The sequence below is a fragment of the Cebus imitator genome, unplaced genomic scaffold (genome assembly GCF_001604975.1).
Source record: "Cebus imitator isolate Cc_AM_T3 unplaced genomic scaffold, Cebus_imitator-1.0 Scaffold359, whole genome shotgun sequence".
Taxonomy (NCBI): Eukaryota; Metazoa; Chordata; class Mammalia; order Primates; family Cebidae; genus Cebus; species Cebus imitator.
The window spans coordinates 1,559,966-1,584,680 of record NW_016107674.1 but is presented as its reverse complement, the minus strand read 5'-3'; the positions used below and the strand labels follow the sequence as shown (position 1 = coordinate 1,584,680).

At 36.2% G+C, this 24,715-nt stretch overlaps 2 protein-coding genes and 1 pseudogene across 2 annotated transcripts in view; 1 reads left to right on the top strand and 2 right to left on the bottom strand.

The window, feature by feature from the left end:
• RNGTT (RNA guanylyltransferase and 5'-phosphatase) overlaps window positions 1-24,715 on the bottom strand; it is a 347,127-nt gene that overhangs the window by 227,806 nt on the left and 94,606 nt on the right. The gene's annotated exons all lie outside the window — the stretch shown is intronic.
• LOC119467982 lies at window positions 20,220-20,330 on the bottom strand (annotated as a pseudogene).
• Window positions 24,221-24,715, top strand: LOC108288027 (40S ribosomal protein S12-like). Its single transcript, XM_037730798.1, has one exon. The coding sequence runs from the start codon at window positions 24,309-24,311 to the stop codon at window positions 24,705-24,707; it is 399 nt and encodes a 132-aa protein (XP_037586726.1). The 5' UTR covers window positions 24,221-24,308; the 3' UTR covers window positions 24,708-24,715.

Below are 24,715 nucleotides of genomic sequence, written 5' to 3'. Positions count from 1 at the left end.
TTCAAAGTTTACCATACACACATATACATATATACAAATGTATTTTATTAACTCAACAACTATATGGATTAGGTATTATTCTCTCCACTTCAAAATTGGAAAAAAAAACCAAAAACAGTGAAAAACATAAGTGATTTGCCTTTTGACAGACTTCAAATTATCCAGTGCTCTTTCTCCTGTTAACAAAACAGCTAATCCCTCTCTTTGAATTAATATCATGATATAGCCAGATACTACAATATCAGGTATAATTTTTCTTCTCATTTATGACTATAAAATTAAAATACTTTTAAACACAGCCATAAGATTTTCAATTAGCTCTTATCTTCTTAAATTCAATCTATATATGGGGGAATTCATATACTTAACAACCTGTCGTTCTTCAAATGGTCAGGTTATCATCACTGATTTCCCATCAGTAAATCAAGAATGTGGGGAAAAAAAAAAAAAAGAATGGAGTTGTATTTCACACCAAATATAAAGTCCACATGGATTCAAGTTGAAGAAATTACAGTCTGGGAGGCTATGCTACCAAACGGATAACAGGAAGAAAACTTGGGGTGAAAACGAAGATCATATCCAGCAACCAAAGTCTTAAAAGAATGAGAAAAAAAAAAAGATGAGAGCAAAAAAGATTAGAAAGATAAAAGGCCTAACAAGGAAACAGCATCATTTCGTTAGGCTGTTTTTGTTTGGTGTTTGGTGTTAAATGAAAGAAAGGAAGAAGGGTGGTCTGCAGGTACCACTGAAAATCAAAGAGAACACTGACCAGACTGTCCAACCTTCTACCCACAAAGTACATGAGGTATGTCCAAACAAAAAAGGCAGCAACGACTGAAAGATGTAGCTGAATCAAGTTAAGATTAGAGAATAGAAGACATATTTAATGAAGAGATGCAAGCTGACAGAGTATATGGAAGCTACTATAATAGTGGATAATTGGTTAACTACAAATCAATGTTCTGAAAAGCAAAGTACACATGTATACGATAGGTGAGGAGAAATAGGAGAGCTGATGAAGGAAAAACAAGTGTACAAACAAAATGGAAAAGAGCAGAACGGAAGACCAAAGGGGCTTATGTTTTTAGATTAGATTGTGAAGTATGTTGTTCTTTGCTGTTTCCAAAATAATTAGTTTCAAAAAAAACAGAAAAGAGCAAAAAGAAAAAGGAAAAAAAAAAAACACACATAAAAGAAATTTTTTTTAATATTTTTTTATAATAATGATAATTAGTTCCAGCAGGTGTCTGGAGAGCAGATGCAGGGCTCAGGCCCTTGGTATAATAGATGCAGCCCTACTAGATAGGAAGCCTGGAGACTCAAGTTTCACTAGGAAAAATAAATTCAGCCTCAGTCTGGCTGACTGTGTGTCTGAAAGACTCCTAGATCAATGCCAGGCCAGCCAGCACATAGACGACAGGAATACTTAGTTCACAAGGCCATCTTGGACATGCTTTTCAAAAGCAGCAATTCCTGGTGGACAGAGACAATCTAAGCTATTAGGGAGAAGTAAGCTTTGCCTTGGATTATGTTTCAAAAGGAATTTAAATCAACAGAAGGGGCCAGGTATAGGGGTTCACGCCTGTAATCCCAGCACTTTGGAAGGCTGAAGCGGGTGGATCACGAGGTCAGGAGTTTGAGACCAGCCTGGCCAAGATGGTAAAACCCTGTCTCTACTAAAAATACAAAACTTAGCTGGGTTCGGTACAGTGGCAGGCACCTGCAATCTCAGCTACTCAGGAGGCTGAGGCAGGAGAATCGCTTGAACCCAGGAGGTGGAGGTTGCAGTGAGCCAAGATCGCACCACTGCACTCTAGCCCTCGGTGGCAGAGCAACACTCAGTCTCAAAAATAAATAAATAAACAAACAAACAAAAGGAAAGCTCAAATAAAATACCAAACAATACAAAAAGAGGGAATCCTCCTTAACTCATTTTATGAGACCAACATCATCCTGATACCAAAACCCAGCAGAGACTCAATTAAAAAAGAAAACTTCAGGCCAATATCCATGATGAACATAGATGCAAACATCTTCAATAAAACACTGGCAAATCGAATGCAAAAGCACATCAAAAAGATTATTGATCATGATCAAGTAGGCTTCATCCCCGGGATGTAAGGCTGGTTCAACATACGCAAATCCATAAATGTAATCCATCACATAAATGGAGCCAAAGACAAAAACCACATGATTACCTCAATAGATGCAGAGAAGGCCTTCAACAAAATTCAACAGCCCTTTACGCTAAAAACTCTCAATAAACTAGGTATCAACGGAATGTATCATAAAATAATAAAAGCTATTTATGACAAACCCACAGCCAATATCATACTGAACGGGCAAAAGCTAGAAGCATTCCCTTTGAAATCAGGCACTAGACAAGGATGCCCTCTCTCACCACTCCCATTCAATATAGTACTGGAAGTTCTAACCAGAGAAATTAGGCAAGAAAAAAAAATAAAGGATATTCAATTAGGAAAGGAGGAAGTCAAACTGTCTCTATTTGCAGATGACATGATTGTATATTTAGAAGATCCCATCATCTCAGCCCATAATCTCTCAAACTGATAAGCAACTTCAGCAAAGTCTCAGGATACAAAATCAATGTGCAGAACTCACAGGCATTCCTATATACCAATAATAGACAAAAGAGAGCTAAATCAAGAACAAACTGCCATTCACAATTGCTACAAAGAGAATAAAATACCTAGGAATTTAACTAACAAAGGACATAAAGGACCTCTTCAAGGAGAACTACAAACCACTGCTCAACAAAATAAGAGAGGACACAAACAGATAGAAAAACATCCCATGCTCATGGTTAGGAAGAATCAATATTGCGAAAATGGCCACACTGCCTAAAGTAATTCATAGATTCAACGCTACCCCCATCAAGCTACCAATGACCTTCTTCATAGAACTGGATAAAAGCACTTTAAACTTCATATGGAGCCACAAGAGAGCCCACATAGCCAAGACAATACTAAGCAAAAAGAACAAAGTCAGAGGCATCACACCGCCAGACTTCAAACTATACTACAAGGCTAAAGTAATCAAAACAGCATGGTACTGGTACCAAAACAGAGACATAGACCAATGGAACAGAACAGAGGCCTTGGAAGCAAAACCACACATCTACGACCATCTGAACTTTGACAAACATGACAAAAACAAGCAATGGGGAAAGGACTCCATATTTAATAAATGGTGTTGGGAAAACTGCCTAACAATGTGCAGAAAGCAGAAACTGGACCCCTTCCTGACACCTTACATTAAAATTAACTCTAGATGGATTAAAGATTTAAACATAAAACCTAACACCATAAAAACCCTAGAAGAAAACCTAGGCAAAACCATCCAGGACACAGGCATAGGCAAGGACTTCATGACTAAAACACCAAAAGCAATGGCAACAAAAGCCAAGATAGACAAATGGGATCCAATTAAACTTCAGAGCTTCTATACAGCAAAGGAAACAATCATTAAGGTGAACCAGCAACCAACAGAATGGGAAAAAATTTTTGCAAGCTACCCATCTGACAAAAGGCTAATATCCAGAACCTACAAAGAACTAAAACAGATATACAAGAAAAAAACAAACAAACCCATTCAAAAGTGGGCAAAGGATATGAACAGACATGTCTCAAAAGAAGACATATATGAGGCCAACAAACATATGAAAAAATGCTCATCATCACTGGTCATTAGAGAAATGCAAATCAAAACCACATTGAGGTATCATCTCATGCCATTTAGAAGGGCAATCATTAAAAAATCTGGAGACAACAGATGCTGGAGAGGATGTGGAGAAAAAAGAACACTTTTACCTGGGAGTGTAAATTAGTTCAACCATTGTGGAAGACAGTGTGGTGATTCCTCAAGGATCTAGAAATAGAAATTCCATTTGACCCAGCAATCCCATTACTGGGTATATACCCAAAGGATTATAAATCGTTCTATTAGAAAGACACATGCACACGTATGTTCATTGTGGCGCTGTTTACAATAGCAAAGACCTGGAACCAACCCAAATGTCCATCGATGATGGACTGGACAAAAAAAATGTGGCACACATACACCATGAAATACTATGCAGCCATAAAAAATGATTAGTTTGTGTCCTTTGTAGCAACATGGATGAACCTAGAAACCATCACTCTCAGCAAACTGACACAAGAACAGAAAACCAAACACCGCATGTTCTCACTCACAGGTGGGTGTTCAACCATCAGAACACCTGGACTCAGGGAGAGGAGCTGCACATACTGGAGGCAGTTGGGGGTGGGCTAGCGGAGGGGCAGTAGCGGGTGGGGAGGGATAACATGGGGAGAAATGCCGGATACAGATGAAGAGGGAACAGAGGTAGCAAAAAACCTGGTTATGTATGCACCTATGCAACAACCCTGCATGACCTGCACATGTAACCCAGAACCTAAAGCAAAATTTAAAAAAAAAAAAAAAAAATCAATGATGACATCATCTGCAAAATGGCATGGAAGGCATACACCCCATCATGTTGTTAAGGACTTAGGCTGGCATTTTGCATAGTTGACATTCACCAAAAGTGTATTTCAAGGGAAATAAGTTAGGAAAATACTATATCTTTCTCTTAGAAAATCAAGATATATATTAGGATACTTAAAGTTATGATAAAATATTTAAATAAGTCTATTCATCTTAATCCATTTTTACCTAAATTTAATCCTGATATCTGTTAAAATATGACAGAAGTGGTGTTCTATACTTATAATTTGAGAAAAGCTGACTTAAGCTAATAAATGTTACAATTCAGAAAGAATAAATGGTTTACTTTTATGATCATGTAATAATGATGACCAAAATTATACTTCCCCTTTCACTAACTGCCCAGAAGTTGAGAATTAAATTTTAAATTTAATGTTTAAATAAAATAGATATTATCCCAGGGCAAATATTTTACACACACACACACACACACACACACACACCTGTGTGTGTATCTTAGTATCAGATCTTTTCTATCAAGTAGAGTATCAATCAAAAGAAAATACTTTCTGTGTACATATGTGTATAAACAGATTTAAAAGACTAAGGAAGAAAAAGCTTTAGAGGATGGAATTTACAACAAAGCCTAGCTTATGAGAAACAACTTGTATCTGCAGAAACACCTGAGAGATTATTTAGCACCTAGTATTTAGGGATTCTTCTGCACACATAAATTTTCAGGCTTTGGAACATAAGTTCCTGGGCTTTGATTTTTGGTTTGAACTCCAGTCATTCCAAATCATATGTTCTTTTGTTATATGATACTAACAAAAAGTTATGAGCTATTTCATGTTAGGGAAGGAAGATAAGGAATGTGGAAGTATTTCCACATCACTCAAAGTCCCTGAAAGCAGCCAGATTCTTTTCTTTTCTTTTCTTTTTTCTTTTCTTTTCGAGACAGAGTTTCGTTCTTGTTGCCCAGGCTGGAGTGCAATGGCATGATCTCGGCTCACTGCAACCTCTGCCTCCCAGGCTCAAGCAATTCTCCTGTCTCAGCCTCCCGAGTAGCTGGGATTACAGGCATGCACCACCACAGGCCAAGCAGCCAGATTCTTTGAAAAGAGGCAACTGCCTCACAGACTGTCAGATACTAGTTTAATATATAACTTCGGTGCAATATAAATTTCTTATTAATTGGGAAATTATCTCAACTGCAAATGTAATATTCAGAATTATTAATAGGTATTTATATTATATTCATTCTCATTAAAAGGTAAAATGTAATTCAGTATAAGATTCCTATATAGAAAAAGCTAAAGTATACATACCAAAGGTATATGGACTACAGAAAAGCCAGATTTACAGACTAGTTTACTGTAAATGCAGGTTTTCTATCATAACTGGAAACAATCTTTCAGAGCAGCCACTGAGATGTGAGATATATAATTAAGTAAAGCCACCAAATTTTATTATTATACATTAATAAAATTAGGAAGTACATAATTAAAGAGGAGGAAAACTGATGGAAAACAACAGTACCTAATAGCACCTTAGATTCCTAATTCACATTCCTCCCAGTGTCTGAGAGTAAAATGGTCCTTAAACTCCTTGTAACTTAAAGTTATCACCAATTTAGACCCAACTCTGCTCATCAATTTAGGAATTTATCTTACACTCTATTAAGGCAGAAATCATATCTACTTTGTTCTTTCCCACAGCTTAAGTACCTTGCACAGTCTATGTGAATACACACTGAAGGGAGGCACTCAATACTTGTCAACCAAAGCTGTATGTACAAGAAAGTTCATCATAATATTTTATAACAGTGGAAAGGTAAAAACTCAAATGTCCATCATTCAGCAAATAAGTAAAATAAATACTGAATATTCATGTATAAGCATACCATTCAAGCATTTTTTAAACAATGATAAAAATATTCATTAGCATGGAAAGAGATTTACAATATGTTTAGTGAGAAAAAAGCAAGTTTAAAACCAGAATACCTAAAATAACTACAGGAGAAAGGAGGAGGATAAAACTGTATGTATATCATAGACAGTAAAACCTATACCAAAATATTAACAGTTGCCATATCTATCTAATAGAATTATCAATGATACTTGCTTTCCTCATTATGCTTTTATGTATTTTCAAAATTTTTAGAAATGAACACAAATTGCTTTTAGGCACAGGAGCCAAAGTTAAAGCTATAAGGGGGAAAAAGCCACCAAGTCAGAAATGTAGTCTATAATCAGACCCAGAGAAACATTTTCCCTCTGCAAAGTGGCAATGAACTAAGACAGGATCCTAAACCTTCTTTTTTCTACTACAGTGGCTTCAAAACAACAGCTACTCCTCTTTTCCTGTCATAAGTCCCCCATACTAGATAGAGCCTTTTGATGAGCAATAAAAACAGAAAAACTGATCATTTACATTGAATTATTTCACCACCATCCCTAACTCTACCCATTTTTCCCAGCCACTATCAAACTTATTATAGTTTTTCTCTTAAATTTTTTAATCAATTTTTTAAATGTATGTTCAAGGGCTGACCTAGAGCCAGTCTAGATGACAGGCAGTACTAAACACTAGGGTTGTTAACAGCAAACGGCACAGCCTCTCTTCTCAACTTCTTATCATTTACACTCTTAAGAAGAAAACAAGATATTAAATACTTCCAATCATAATACGTATTAAAACAGTGAAGTAGCAGCTGTTACAGGAGCCTACAAAGGGAGAGCCTGTCAGAGTCTGGAGATCAGGGAAGGCCTTCCAGAGGAATTCATGCACAGCTGATAACAACAACAGGTTACACTTACTGAGCACTTACTATGTTCTGAACAAAAGAGCACTTTTATTAACTCTTTTACTAACTCACTTAATCCTTACAACAACCTTATCAGGTCAACAAAATTATTATCCCCATTTTCCAGATGAGGAAACCAAAACACACATAAGTAACTTGTCCAATGTCATAACGCTGGCACAATAGCAACGCTGATATTAAAAGCTACACAATAGTTTATTTGCACACCCTTTAGAGCATACTACCTCTCACATTCCATATGTAGGAGTCAACTAAGCATAGGTTGTAGTGTAGGAGAGGAAGAGAAATGAGGGATGGGTGGGCTGGAGTACAAAGACTAGCAGGTGTACTGTCCTTCAGACAAGATAGAATGTGGTCATGTTCTGGTAACTAAAAAAGGTTCAGAATATTGAAGTGTAAAGAGAAAGAAGGAAAATGGTGGGGCATGAGACCAGAGAAGTAACAGAGAAATAGGAATTATAAACACTTTTTTTTTTTTCTGAGAAGAGATCTCGCTCTGTCACCCAGGCTGGAGTGCAGTAGCGTGAATATAGCTCACTGCAGCCTCAAACCCCTGGGCTCAGGCAATCCTCCCACCTCAGCCTCCAAAAGTGCTCAGATTACAGGCATGAGTTACCATGCTCAGCCTGAAAATTTTTTAAATCCTGCCCACCCCCCCTCCCCCCCCGCCCAGCTAGGTACCAGTTATTTTAACTTTTTTTTTTTTTTTTACTTTATCTTAGAAAACAGAAAACTACTTGTATTAGATGACAGAAACCATAATGCAGAATTCAAACCCAGGAGATGTAATACGCAAGTTAGTTACACAGATACTACAAAGCTGAGAACATAAAACAGGAAGACTGAAGAATCTCAGAGAAGAATACTTGCAGGAAGCACTATGACCCGCAGGATTAGGGGAACAAAATGGAAGAGGTCTGTTATTGAAAAGCTAGGAGCTTGGAGGAAAAGCATTATGGAGCTATGCCTGGAAGAGGGCGAAAGAGGTCCATGTGGCAGGGTACTCTAACCTCTAAGGAGGTGGCCGCAAATGGCCCTGTAGCTTAAGTTTGAATCCCTATGAAGAGGTGCCAAATGGAGGATGCTCAAACCACTAAGGGAACAAAATCCAGCAGGTTAGGAAGTGATACAAGTGCCACTCTACATACCTAGGATGCCCTACCCAGAAGCTGCCCTACCTCTGAGAGGAACAGCAAGACTGGTGCAGAGAGTGACAAAAGAAGCTGGAGAATGCAGTGATAGCTGTCCTTTGCTGCTGGAGGTGTCCTTACAGAAACTGGAAACAAGAATAGTCCCTTCGCTTACCTTCCAAACTCCTGCCTGTACTCCCAGTGGTAAAACTCAACAGGAAGCAAGCTGGAAAGGGAGTCTGGGAAATGCAGGTTGCGAAGTCCCAGCCCCCAACGCAGTATAAAAGAGTGGACTGGAACTGAGACACGGAGGTAAACAAATGCAGACCACTAAAAGGTTTTAAGCAAACTAATGACATAATCTGATCTGCATTTTAAAAAGTTCATCACCACATAATGTATATACCAACAGGGTAGGAGCCAATCTGTACACAAAATAAATTATAAGGCCTCTGAAATAGACCATCTGAGAAATCAGTGACTAGAACAGTAGTAACAATAACTTTAGAGATAAATAAATTCAAGATATTCAAGATATAGACTGACAGGAATTCAATACGCTATTTACTGGCTATGTGACCGAGAAAATGAGAGAAGTTCCAAATTCTGGCTTCAGGAACTGGGTATATTTACTGAGGCACAGGGCATTTAAGAAGGAAGCAGTAATTGTTCCATTTTGTTTGGAAGAAATGACGGACACCATGAGTTTAGATGGAAACCAAAGGCCCAGCCTAGCAGGCTGGAAATAGGTTCAGGATCTAAACCAGACAATCCATGTTCCTTTCCCAAAACTTTTAACTTGAGTGAATAACAGACAGGCACAAGAATAGTTGCAGAATTATTTATAGCAACAGCAGAGACAATGTCAGCAAGTGCTAATGGTAGCTTCCTAATCAAAGTGTTCCTGTGCCCTGACCTTGGCTCTGGTCCTTGCTGCTGGCTTTCCTTGGTTCCTATCCATTTTCCAAGACTGGTTCTCCTGAGAGCCTTCCAATATATTTCTTTGCATAAACTAGCCAAAGTTTATTTCTATTGCTTACCGTCAAGAAGGCTAACAAGGCTAGGCCTAGTGACACATGTCTGTAATCTCAGCACTCTGGAAGGCCAAAGCAGGAGAATCACTTGAGGCCAGGAGTTCAACATCAGACTGGCCAAGACAGCGAGACCATGTCTCTTTTTTTTTTTTTTTAATTAAAAAAAAAGAATGCTAATGGTTTTCGTTGCTGTTGTTTTGGCCCCAATATATACAGCTAAATGTAAGGAAGTTTACTATGCCTATGATGAAATCGCACTGTAATGTCCCTAACATATCCTTAATACCAAGGATTACCAGCCCTTTACATAGCAACTTCACGCCAAGAGACACAGTATCTATTTACTATCCTTCAACAGAGACAAGTGTATAATGCTAAGCTAAGCCTAGAGTTTATTTTCTCTAGACATCTTTTCTCTCATAAGAATTTAATACCAAACCTCTGCTATTTCTATACCAGCTACATTTCCTCTCATTTCTATTCCCAATAGACTTGGCACACAAGTCCCTGAACGCCAATTCTCAAAGTTGTATTAGAAATAAATTCAAGTACACTAAAATTACTTATAAAGAAAATTCAGACCACTTTCCCAGACAGAATATATAAACCTTCTTGACATAGGAGCAGTTGGTCAGACCATGCCCCCTACTCACCAGCACCTTCATGTGTTCAAAAAACAATAAAAGAACAGCTGACTTGCCAAACTCCAGCTTTCTTCCTTCCCCATGGGGCTCAGGCATATTTTACCTGTTTCTCTCACTGCCTCACTGCTCAGTAAATTTTGTCTCTGACAACCTCTTTTGCAAAGTTTTCCCATGTCTTCTTTAACCTGTTTTTTTCCTGTTTCTTTCAACTCTTTTTTAAATAAGAAAGATTAAGTATATTTTGCCACAATTTTTTAAAAAGAAAAAAACGTATTTCTCCTACTCACCTCCTTTAACTTAGTTCCATTCATGAACCAACTAAAACTCTGATCAAAGCTAGTGACACATCTGCATCAAGCAAAATTTAAAGTAATAAGTTGTTTAATCCATGTAGACAATAAAGAATCAGTATCAAACCCCCCTTCATAATCCCCTTATATAATAGTCTCTAACTCCTTCTTATCTTATACAATCCAATCCATTTTCCCCAAAGTTTTTAAGTTATTGAAAATGGTTTTCATAAACTCCTTATGTTGCAATGGCAGTTTGCTTAATTACCAATGTTAAAACAGTACATTTTGTCATTTTTCATAGTATCCATACATAATAAGTAATTAAGCTACCTTAGGAATAAGCATTATAGGCTAGTTTGGGAATCTAACTACCATTTATATTATAATTCCATAGAAACATAATCTCAACTTAATGAATATCAGAAAAGGACTTCAGATAATTTAAACATCATTTGTTTGCATCTGTGATACTGTGAAATATATATTTGTTCTTCAACCATTTCCTGGTATACAAATCCTAAAATCCTGTGACACACCAAAATGATGCTTTCTTGTAATACCAATGAGTTGACTGATGGTTGGCAGCTCCTAGGTAGCTTCAGGATGGGGACAAGTCCCAGGAGAGAATAAGGCAAAATCAGAGTGTTGGGACTTCCAGCATCACCCCACATCCTCTAGGAAGGAGAAGCGGCTGAAGATGACATTGATCACCATCGGTCAATGGTTTACTCAATCACACCTACATAATGAAGCCTCCATAAAAGACCAAGGACAGGGTTTGCAGAGCTTCCGAACAACTGAACACATGGAGGTTACTGAAGGGTGGCACATCCAGGGAGGGCATAAAAGCTCTACACTCTTTCCCCGTGCTTCATCCTATGCATGTCTTCATCTGTATTCTTTGTAATATCCTTTATAATAAACCAGTAAACGTAAGTTTCCCTGAGTTCTGTGAGTTGCTCTAGCAAATTAATCAAATCCAAAGAGGGGGCTGTGAGAACCCCAGATTGAAGCTGGCTAGTCAGAAGTTCTGGAGCCCAGACTTGCAACTGTGTCTGAAGAGGGGCAGTCTTGAGGATTTTACCTCATCTCATCTTCCCAGAAATTCAATTACTCATAATTTAACTCATATTAAGGTCCTTAGTTTTATGTTAACAAATTTAAAAGAACACACACATATAATAACACTGTTTAATCATTTTTTTACTTTTTATTGCTGCTAACAGTGAAATAATAACATAGCTCTAACATAATCTCTTTACCAAAAACTATCAAAATTTTCATTCGCCAGTATAAAAGATTCTAACCCTATAGGTATTTTTGTTTTGACTTATTGATTCTATAAGCACAGCAGGCCTTTTCTTTCATACTCACCACATCAATTTAAAGTCATGAAACAGATGTGACTGATTATGGCTTTATGGTCTTAAATTCACGTTAAGCCCACAGCTCCCTTCTATTATGTGATCACTTACATGCACACAACAGTAATTAAGCGACAACATGTATTATTTAATTTGAAATTGCAAAGCCCATTAACTTCCCCACCAATTTAATTGTCAAATTTATGTAACTAGTCTTTGATCTTAGAATGTTAATTGTATATTAAATGGCAGGCCAGCAGCATGCCACTGAAGATTTGGACAATTTGCCAATATATGTCTTCTACATAAGCATAGCCATCTTTATTTTATATGTTGTTTTACCACAAATTTTTTACTATGTCCTGTTTATCTAAACGGTTTAATCTTAATAAACAGTACTTGGTAAATTATGTCTATAGAAAAATCCTAAGTCAAAAGGCTATAGCTTTCATTTTAATGTTAGTTAATGCATCAAAAGTAAATTTTGAAGACCGAGAGGTACCTACCATAAAGAATCACAAAATCTCAAGCCTTATCAAACCACTGTGTGTGCTTACATCTATTAACAGATTATTGATCATCTTCAAAATCTGTTTCAAGAAGTCCTTTCAACCATCAAGATTTAGAATCTTGGGCAAGTCTTTCCGTCAATTTAAAAGCAACACTATGACAGAGTTTGGCAGGGCATGGGACCCAGTGCCAATTTCTAGATTCTTCTCTCTATTCCACAAAATTAATGACACATATGTAATATAACCAAATGTAAGTAAGGAGCAAAATGTTCCAAATTACTCAACAATGTTAAAAAATTAATTTGCAATCAGTCATAAAACTGCTAATAATTATGGGCTCTGATGAAAAAATTCAAGTTCCAGAGCCTGTAATTCCAGACTTAATAGTGCTTGCTATCTAAATCCCTAAAAATCAAGCAGACAGACTGTGATCAAAAATCTCATCCAATATTATGAACAATTCTAGCTGTCCGACTCCTAACTATATGCTTTAACTTCACAACTGCAACTTCCTTATTCTCTTCTCACTTTGCCATCCTCCACTGCTCAGAAATTTGTATATGTCTGTTTCTAAGCCTATGTAGCTATACTACTATACTGTCTTGTCTCAAAATACATATCTTCAAATTCCTACTCAAAGCTCCCATGAAATCTCCCATACTCCAATTAATAGGTCCTAGCCAACGCACTCCATCACTTCAACTTGCACAGGAATTATACAGTTACTACATACAACAAATCATCACATCATGGTGAAAGATAAGCATACAGGGAGCAAGTAGGAGTGTTAAAATCCAGATTAAGGATTTTCAACTTCATTTTGTAATTGGGTTGAAGTATAGTTGAAATGCAACAAACACTAATAAATAAAATGAACTGTTTACTCATTTGCCAACATTAGTATTAAAAGTATTTGTACTACGTACCATTAATTACATGTTAATATATAGCAAAGAGGGGTGAAGATATCTGTAGGCACAAGAGAAGGTACCAGCATAGAAAAATATACGGGACTCTACTATAGAGACTAAGAATGTTCATTCCATATCAGCTCTTACTAATTGTGTAACTTTGCACAAGTTACTTGACTAGGTGTCTGTTTCCTCACCAGAAGTCCTCACTTCCTAAGACAGTTTTAAGAATTAAATAAGTTAGTGCATTCATGTCCACAGCAGCCTTATTCACAATGGCTAAACCACTGAAGCAATCCCAGTATCTATCAAGGGATGAATAAATAAGCAAAATCCAGCATATACATAAAATGTAAAATTATTCAGCTTTTAAAAGGAAGGAAATTCTGACATATGCTACAGAACATGAACCTTGAATAGCACTTGGCATTATGCTAAGTGAAATTAGTCAGTCACAACTAGACAAACACTGTATTATTCCCTATGAAATACCTAGAGTACTCAAAATCAGAGACGGAATGGAGAACAGTGGTTGCTAGGGGGAATGGGGAGAATAGGAAGTTACTGTTTAATGAAGTACAGACTTTCAGTTATACAAGATGAAAGAGTTCTAAAGATAGATGGTAGTGACAGTTGCACAACAATATAAATGTACTTAATACCACTGAACTGCGTATTTTAAAATGGTTAAAATGTAAATTTTATGTTATGTGTAATTTACCACACTTTTAAAAATTGAAGAAAATAATTAATATATAAAGGATACCAGAATAGTGATTAATACATAGTAATAAATGTCAGCTATTGTTATTATGCCCAAGGCAAACAGTACTTAATTAAGTACTTAATTAAGGCTAGATATCATTAGTACTACGACTACAACTACTATTACTACAACTACTACTACTAATAGTACTACTTTACACAATCCAAGGAAGAGTTAGAGTTGGGGTTAATGATAAAACAAACCCTGAATAAAACACAAAGGATTAGTTTAAGAACCCTATAAACAGGAAAGAGGAAGCCATCCCTTTTGAACACAGAAGAGAAAGAGATAACTGAACACAGAAATTGTGAAACGTAGAGAACTGAATCACAGGTATCTCTATAAAGGTACCCACAGACCACAAACCCAAACACATAAACATATTTACACAGTCAAAGGCAGACAACAACTACAGTAAAATAGTTCCTTAATTCATTTTTCTATGAATAGGTACAACCAAAGTAAATTTTGTAAAATCAGATGCTGCTCCAAGCAATAACTCAAAACAGAGGACTCATATTTTAAAAACTTGCATCAGGTGGGTCTCAATCTAAGAGCTTGTTTTCTAAACATTAGAATAATAAAAACAAAACCCAGAGCCTAAAATATCCCAATATATGGATAGAATTTCTTAAGATTTACTAACAATAATGGTACATACACAATAAACCCCAAAGCTATAATACACAATGGAAAATGATCATCTTCTGGTTCCACAATCTATCTCATTAAAATAAAGATTAGTAAAATGGTAACACAAATAAAATTATAATTAAATCTACATGGATTCATGTTTCCTTTATCTACCAAAAAGAAATATAATAACTGTCATAACAATAAAAATTGACTGATAAAGTCTCCCCACTCTACAAATTTATAAAATCAACTAACAGTTTGTGGACGTGAACAGCAAATTATCAAAGCATAACTTTCACCTATTGAAAAGAACTGTCAAGTTAGGACTGAATTCATTTGCTAAGTGCAACATGCATCTCACTAACTGCTACTTGTGTGGGCTAGAATATGCATCCTCCTCCATTCACCAATCTTCAAAGACTTAGAGAATTATGGAATTATCAAGGGGTGAAAGGGTTCTTATGGAGTCTCACTTCCCCCAAGCAGTATGCACTTACACACATATTTATACCCCACCTCCAGTCCTGCAACAATCCTAAAAGTTCTTAAGGCACAAGAAAAACCTCAAAGAGCAAAAAGTATTCACACAAGCACCACCAAAGACACAAAAAACTAGTTACATTACCTCCTCCAGTTTGTAAATGTCTGAAAACAAATTATACATTAACAGTCACTTTAAATAAAAACATGATTAACCTACCAAAGCAAGAAGCTTCTACTTCACAAACTAGATTTGAATATAATGTAGATAGCTTACTATTTCCTAAGGTCACTTAAACCTGTTTCTTGATTATGTAAAGTTCAAAATGTAAGGACTCTAACATAATACATACATTCAAATAAATCAATGTATCCATTTATTTATTTTTCTTCAAATCCTCAAAAGCAATACGGATGGAAGAGAAAATCTTAAGACACATCTTAAAGACTCAAATCGAATAAAGTTGGCTTAACGAATGAGCTGCCATCTAATTAGGGAAAGAGGGAGATTTCTCTTGGTTTTAAGTATTTCCTTATCTGAGAAATACGACTGTCATATTAAAAATTAAAAGTCCACCATTACTAACTAGGTATGGGACCTTGAAAAAACCACTTGGTCTCTCTGGCTCTGATATCCTCATCTATAACCTGAGAAAATGGAGTCAATTCTTGCTACTTACAATGTGGCCCCTGGACCAATAGCATTAGCATCTCCTGGAAACTTCTCAAAAACACAGAATCTTGGACTCCTAGACTTTCTGAATCAGAATTTGCATTTTAACAAGACTTACAGGTGATTCACATGCACATAAAATTGTGAGAAGCACTAGATTAAATAACCTCAGGCCACCCTTAACACTCAAATTGCAAAAGAAAATAGAAAAGCCAGGGCCAGGCATGGTGGCTCACGCCTGTAATCCCAGGACTTTGGGAGGCCAAGGTAAGCAGATCACCTGAGGTCAGGAGTTAGAGACACCAGCCTGGCCAACAGGGTGAAACCCCATCTCTACTAAAAATACAAAAATTAGCCAGGCATGGTGGCACACACCTGTAGTCCCAGGTACTCAGGAGGCTGAGGGACGAGAATCACTTGAACCTGGAAAGCTGTGGTTGCAGTGAGCTAAGATCATGCCACTGCACTCCAAACTGGGCAACAGAGCAAGACCCCATCTCAAAAAAAAAGAAAAAGAAAATAGGAAAGCCAGACAGTAGATGTTCAAAAAAAGCAAAAGAATTTTAAAATTTCTTTTAATTTGAAAAAAAAATTTTTTCACTAAATAATCTGTCCAAAAGTTATATTCAATAGATTTTCTCTTCTTAGCTATAGAAATGTTCTTGTTTTGATCCTAACTAGGACTAATATGAGCAAAGAGTAGGAGAAGAAAAACTAAGCATGATCACAAGTTAGTTCTAATCAGTCTTCTAATTTTCACATTTTGTATTATGCAACCTTTGAAATTCACTATTGGCTAGACTCATTGATTGAATGCTACATGTGATCTACTTTGAGTAAAATTTTCACTAAGTCCCAAAAAAGGTTCACCTAATAGTCTTTGAATTACAACTGAAAATAGGAAGTAAAGTGTTGGAAGGGATAACTGGGAGAGAATTACTACAGGGTTTTCCCTTGCCTCCTGCTAGGAAAGCCCCTTAGGGATGTCTCCAGGCTTAGCTTTCTCTGCCATAACCACCTTTTTCTTCCTCCAGTCACAGAAGTAGGTGAAGTGCTGCCCCTTTAACTGCCACCGGAATTATTCCTCAGAGTGTTAATTTCCCTGCCTTCTGTATTACTATGGAAATAGTCTTTTACCATACTCTGTACCTGATTTCAAAAAAAAAAAGAAAGAAAGAAAGGAAAGAAAGAAAGAAAGAAAGAAAAAAGAAAGAAAGAAAGAAAGAAAGAAAGAAAGAAAGAAAGAAAGAAAGAAAGAAAGAAAGGAAGGAAGGAAGGAAGGAAGGAAGGAAGAGAGAGAGAGGAAGAAAGAAAATAAAAATAAAATAAAATAAAATAAAAAACAGCTCTTTTAAGGCCTCAAATGCCACAGGGCTAACCAGTTGACTCAGCAAATCAGGTGGTCCTAAGCTTCAAGAAGATTGAGATCAAGGATCTCCCATTTATTAATAGCCTCCTAAGAATAATTCAAGGAGTGGGAGTTGACATTCCAGTCAAAGCTGAAATCAGAAGCTCATGGCTTAGTAATCACTAAAACTCTGACATGCTTCAAAATATAAACAAAGGGTTTATGAAGCCATCAGTCTAACAATTTTCTTGTAAGCACCTAACTGCCTTAACCGTAAGAGATTACAAAGATTGTGGATTTATATCAATTATTAATCAGGTCAATCCAACTCAGGCTGTTTCTACCTCATGACTTTCTTCACATTGCACACTTTACCCATGTTACTCATCTTTCACTCATTATCCTCCTAAGAACTCCTACATTCTTAGAGTCTACATCATGTTATTCATATGCAATATGCAATTATATTTCACATTGTTCATTAGATTTTGACCCATGTAAGGGCATGAACCATGTCTTCAATTTTCTTTATTTAAATATGCACAAACTCTTTTTCCTTTTAAAACTTTACTGCCATTGAAATGGACCACATATCAAAATATTTTATTTGGTGGCTCTTGTCAAAATTAGGAATTCTTGTCAGAAGAATTAAATGGCTCAAAACAGCAGCCATTTAAAACTTGTCAGAATTAGGAATTTCCTTTAAAGCAAGCACCACCTTTTTCATACTCTCATGTTCTTTCAATTAGAACAATGACCATTTTCAAAAAAAAAAAAAAATTTACTGAGAAGGATTTAATAATCTACAAGAAACTTAAATAAATTTATTTTTAACACAGGTATTTATACTTTACCATAAATATTTTACTATAAAGATCACCCATTATTTATTTTTAATTTAGAAATGTGCTAATAACACAACTAAGCTATTTTTAAGAAAGAGAATTAAAAACACATGTAGAAGATACACAACATCATAATGCTTGATTTTATTTAATATTGCTTCATGCACACAGGAAAAATCTAAGTAAACAAAACCATATCTAAGCGCACCAAATGTTTTAAGTGAGTTGTAATTTCTCCCTTTACTGGTATCAAAAATAAAATTAGACCAAGTTAGGAAAAATTTTAAAGCTCATTGTCATTCAAAAAGTACAGACTGAGATCTAAGACTTAAAATCAAGTCATAAGAAGCTTCCTTACACGAGTTATAGCAGTTTATAAAGGAGAAAGTATTTTGACCTTTTTCGTGACTGGCCATTAGACAGTAACATTATTTTAATGCAAATGGAGCTGTGTAAGCTGATTTGTCTATAGTTGATTGGTTTAATTTCACTCAACCATGCTGGCAAAGATGTAAACCTCATGCTCTGTGGCTCTTTTATAAGTAGAGATAGTGTTTCAGGGCAATCAGAATAACTTGAGTTTGGGTTACAGGGTTATAGGCAGTTGGCATTGGGATATATATAAACTGTGACCTCGGTTTTTATTTTCCTTTTAACACTAGTAAGTAATTCTTAATGAATCCAATTATTAGAAATTAACTGGTTGCCACTAGTCTTTGTTCATGTGCACATAAAAGTACCAGGAGAAATCCCAGATGTACCAATTTCAACAGCTAAATACTAGTGAGGCTGCAAAAATAAATATATTATGGACTCATTATATAACATTGAGGCAACTACCAAGGCCAGATCACAGAACAGATTCAATGTGCATCTGCTTAAAGGTTGTCATTTGTGCAGCAATTTGACTTGTTCTAGTTATACATTGTATCCTGCAACTCTAGCCAGTAGTTTAAAATACTGGAGTATTTTATCAGGCTAACGTAAGATATAAAAGACCTAAATATCATTCTAGATAATTCACAGGGAGACAAAATTTAATTTTCTGCCCATGCAAAAGTATTTTAAAAATTAATTTTTCTAAATTCCAAACTGTTACTAAAATAAAATTTGTCCAAGGAAGCTTACCTGCCAGCAAAAACAGCAGCAACATTGAATCTGGACTGAAAGCCAGAGAGACACTATACTAAGATGGGCTACCTAAACAATCTTCAAATCAGACTTCACAATTTAAAAGTGCTGTCTGAATTACTCATTTTCTGCTTTCTTTACCTAGTTCACATATATTACTGCCTTTTGAGAACCAAATTACCATCAAACATGCAAAAAACAAATATAGTTCTTCCAGAAAATAAAAATCCTGTATGTGATTTTAAAACATATGGTTTTTAGAATTTTTCCCAAAATATATCATTAGGGCACATATATAAAAATTACTGTTCCTCATATACCACATATAAGTCAAATCACTTTTCTATCCTATGAACATGAATTTCACTATCTATAAATAAAAGAGCTACATTCCAACATCATGTTTTTTTTATTAGACTCCTTTGCTCCTAACACAAACAATTAAGAACAAAAAAAAAAAAAAAAAAAAAATCAAAATGGGATAAAAGAGAACCTTCATATTATTCTTTCCTTCTGAGATTCCAACATAAGAACGTCTCAGTTTCCTGATACAGAAAAAAACACTTCCAGGGACTTTAATATGGCTACACTGTTTTTACCAAAAAAGGTCCAAAATGGCACTTTGGGGTCATTTGCAAATACAATAATTCAGATGCAATGCACCAAAGAACATACCAACATTGTCAAAATGGCTATGCTTTCAGTAATGCTGTATACATGATTCCATTAATCTTAATAATCCCCAGCTAATATTCTGGGTTGTATTATTAAATAGACATCCAATACACTGGGTACCATTAGAATTCTAAGGCTTCACAAAAGCAGCCTGAATTAAAGCTAGTCCTCTGCTGCCATCTAGTGAAGTCATAAGATCCCAAAATGAAATCAAAAGTGACAACTGTTCAGTGATGAATCTATTCAATAAATCATTAAAGTCCATTAATTATTCCAGAACCTGGTGTTTAAAATATTTTGCTACAAAAAAAATGCTACAATAATAAATATACTGGAGTATTTTACTTTAAAGAAAATGTATGTGTGTTTCCACAAATGTATTCTGGAGTATATAGAACACAGCAATAAACTATTATAATAAGCTAATCAGATGAATAATTACTCATTTGAAAAATGTTATTTAGGATAATATTATCATAGTATTCTTCTAAAAGCAAAAATTTCAAAACAAGCTAATTTTTTTAAGTTTTCAATTAGCAATAATCATGCCTCAGATAAACCTCATTGGCCATAATACTGCCACTGCACAAAGCTAAAACAAGCTTAAATTTACAACCACACAGAAATTGTCCAAGTATGATGCACTTATACAATGGAATGATTATAATAGAATGATTTCTCCCAAGACACTATGAAAATAACAGCAAGTTTTTTTTTTAAGTATAAAACTATATGATGGCTTTTAAAATATGTCCTGAAAGTCCACAAAATTATTTGATACTCTTATCCTCAAGAGATGAAGCTTAATTCCCCTGCCTGTAAGTGTTGGCTAGACTAATATGTTACTTGCAACAAACAGAATATGGCAGAAGTGGATTGTACGTCATTTCTGGGGCTAGATTAGATTAGATTATAAAGAGACTACTACTTCCATCTTGGGTGTTCTCCTGGATCATTTGCTCTGAGTAAAGCTGACTGCCATATGGTGAGCAGACTCAGGCAGCTGTGAGAACCCACTCGGAACCCCAGAACTGGTATGAAGATTATTTTAACCAGAAGATATTTGAGAGTCAACAAATGCAGAAAGGCAGCTTCTCAGAGCTTTCCTTATCTGACTAAAAGCAGAAACTTCTGAGAATGAAGCTGCCATAAATCTTCTCTTCAAGGCAGCTTCACTCCCAGAAAGAAGACCAAGAGTAAAACTATCATAAATCTCCTCTCCAGGAGAGTTTTATGGCCATAAAGAAGATGTAAAAGACCATTCACCGCTGTAAAAACAAACATTACCACAAACTTTCTTAACTTCTATTTGTTCCTCTAAAAATCCACTTATCTTTCCTAAAGAAATCCATATTTTTCTTACACTGAAGCCTATTCTCTACCTTCCCTTTCCCCCATTAAGTTAGTCATAGAAACTTTAGGCATACTCCCATTAAGTGAGGCATACTAACTTTAACCATGTTGCAAGCCACTTCTTTTGTGCACGTCCATACATACACAAACTAACTTTTTTTTTTCTCTAGCTAATCTATGTTTTGTCAGTTTAATTTGTAGGCCTAACTACTGAACCTAAACGGGTACAGAAAAGTTTTTCCTCCCCACTGGCAAGAAATGCCAACAGCCAGTTGAGGAACTGAGGTCTGCCATCAACCACGAGTGAGCTTGGAAGGGGACCCTTGAAATGACAACAGCCCTGGCCAACAGCTTGACTGCAATCTGATAAAAGACACTGAACCAGAATCACCCAACTTAATAGGTACAAAAAAAAAAAAAAGAATGAATAAGACCTACTATTTGATAGGATGACACAATAGGATGACTACAGTCAACCATAACTTAACTGTACATTTCAAAATAACTTAGAGTGTAATTGGATTGTTTGTAACAAGGGGAAAATGCTTGAGGTGATGGATTTAAGAAAAACAAAAAAGACTTTCCCAACTAAATTGCTGCCAAGAAACTATGATGATAGTAAATATTTTAATTTTAAACTGTTATATTTTGGGATAATTTTAGGGTAATTTATTAGGAATGGTTATAACGATTAAGATAATGAAGGGAGGCCGGGCGCGGTGGCTCAAGCCTGTAATCCCAGCACTTTGGGAGGCATAGGCGGGTGGATCACGAGGTCAAGGGATCGAGACCATCCTGGTCAGCATGGTGAAACCCCGTCTCTATTAAAAATACAAAAATTCAGCTGGGCATGGTGGCGCGTGCCTGTAATCCCAGCTACTCAGAAGGCTGAGGCAGGAGAATTGCCTGAACCCAGGAGGCGGAGGTTGCGGTGAGCCGAGATCGTGCCATTGCACTCCAGCCTGGGTAACAAGAGTGAAACTCCGTNAAAAAAAAAAAAAAAAAAAAAAAGATAATGAAGGGAAGGGGAAAAGAACATCAGCAGATGCACTATTTCAATAAATTTCTGGTTGACAAGAAATGGAGAAATACTGAAAAGTGCTGAGAAGCATGCACAGAGGTATCAGGATTCACAGATGGAGATGCCTATTTTACAAAACCCCAAAGAAGATCCAGACTCAGAACCATCAAGTGCACAGGATGACTATAGTGACATATGGACTGAAAATGAGGGATTGGTTATTTTTAGCTACATACAATTAAATTCTCACAACTTATACATACAACACACAGGTTATTCCTCAAGGAAAAAAGAAAAATCAGAGAGTTCTTCTCTAAAAGAAACTAAAGCAGGATGGGAAGGTGAACAGAAAAAATAAAGTAACATAAAACTACCAAATGGGTAGTGAGGGGAGAGCAAATAAGCACAACTGCTTATCATAAAGCAAAGGTCAGAAGTTGACAAACCCAGCCCACATTCAGGGAGCTTCCAAGCAGCTTCTCTGCCTCATTTCAAATGCACAGCAAACCAAGAATCCCCGCACATTTGAAGAAACTAGAAACATAAAGAAGAAAGAGATTCAAGGAAAAAAAAAATAACTTTACGCTTTTAACTAGTATTCTCATAGATTCAAGAAGCTATCACATCCATAAATCAAGAACAAGTTGTCATGAAAAGGTACAGGCAGGGAACAAGAATGTATGCACCACTGAAAATTAAAAGCATAATTACCAGAATAAGTAATTCAACAAAAAAGAAAGGAAGAAAATAACAGAAGGTCCTTGAAAAAGAGACAAGGTAAAAATTATGAAAGAAAAGACTAGAGATGGAAAAGAATCTAGGAAGTCTAACAACCAATAGTTCTAGAAAGGGAAAATAGAAAAAAACATGAAATAAAGTATCAGAAATGAGATCAAATTCCCCTTAATGGAAGAACCCAGGTTTTCAGATTCAAAGAGATCACCAAGTGAAGACCACAACCAACTGAGGGAGGGAGGAGGAAACAACAACAAATAATTATAGACATCAATTGGGAAATTTTAGGCCCAAAACAAAAAATAATTCTAAAAGTTTCCAGTGGCAAGAGTGGACCACTTATAAAGAACTAGAATCTGAAAAAATCAGACTTTTTATCAATAAGAGAGGTTACTAGAAGATAAAGGAACAAGATTTTTAATATTCTGAGGGAAAATCATTTCCATCTAAAATTTTATATACAGCCAAACTATTCAATATAGGGGCAGAGCAACAGCATTTTCATAACCCAGGGGTGTATATGGAGTTACTTCCTGCATATTATTAGAAACTGACTTGGAGAGATATCCTTGCAAAGTAAGAAAAAAAACCAAGAGAAATAAAGGTGAAGGGGGGAAAGAAAAGTTAGATGGAATCCAGAAAGCTAGATCCAACCAGAAAAATAGTTGGAAGCACAGTTTTATACAGAGGCAGGAAATCACAGAAGGCTCTAAGAAAGAAAAGTCTTTGGAATAACAAAAAGATAACTGATATAAATAAAATAACTAAAACCTTGAAAGCACTTGATAATAGGATAAAGGCAATTTGTAAAGACGTATAAAAGTATTTAAATTCAACAACAGAAACACTTTACCTGCAGTGGCAGAGGGGTCATGACATTGAACCTAGGGCAAGTTAGCTGTCCTTTGGTGGTCATTCCCATTCCTGCACTTGTGTGCTCTCTGGTGTAACCTGGTTTGAGAAGCAGGCAAAATACATTTCCCAGACTCCCTTGCCAGCTCACTGGCGGGAGACAGGAAAAAAGGAGAGAAAAACTTATTTCTTGGTTCTTGGACTAAAAGAAAGAAAGAGTGGGCAAAGAGACTTTGATAAACTACATCTGCAGAAACTCACAAAGGTGACTAATAGATAGTGATATAAACATATGATTTATAGATTTGGAGATAATTACAAGAGTTGAAAATAAAAATAATTAAAAGTGGCTGCCTTGAAGGAGCAGGACTGATGGAGAGGAGAAAGGGATGAGAATGGGTTCTAGCTTTCCTACATTATAAGCTTTCCAGTGTTATCTGATTTGTTTAACAACAAATAAGTATTATCTTAACCAGGTAATAATTTTATGTTTAATCATCTAATAGAAAAGTATTTAATAAAGTAGAAGGTCTTTCCCTGCCGCCGCCGAGTGGTGCGGAGGCGGAGGCTTGGGTGCGTTCAAGATTCCGCTTCACCCGTAACCCACCACCATGGCCGAGGAAGGCACTGCTGCTGGAGGTGTAATGGACGTTAATACTGCTTTACAAGAGGTGCTGAAGACCGCCCTCATCCACGATGGCCTAGCACGTGGAATTCACGAAGCTGCCAAAGCCTTAGACAAGCGCCAAGCCCATCTTTGTGTGCTTGCATCCAACTGTGATGAGCCTATGTATGTCAAGTTGGTGGAGGCCCTTTGTGCTGAACACCAGATCAACCTAATTAAGGTTGATGACAACAAGAAACTAGGGGAATGGGTAGGCCTCTGTAAAATTGACAGAGAGGGGAAGCCCCGGAAAGTGGTTGGTTGCAGTTGTGTAGTAGTTGAGGACTATGGCAAGGAGTCTCAGGCCAAGGATGTCATCGAAGAGTACTTCAAATGCAAGAAATGAAAAAATAA

Coding starts and splice junctions, on each gene's coding strand:
- LOC108288027 (XM_037730798.1), top strand. CDS start 24,309: ATGGCCGAGGAAGGCACTGCTGCTGGAGGTGTAATGGACGTTAATACT.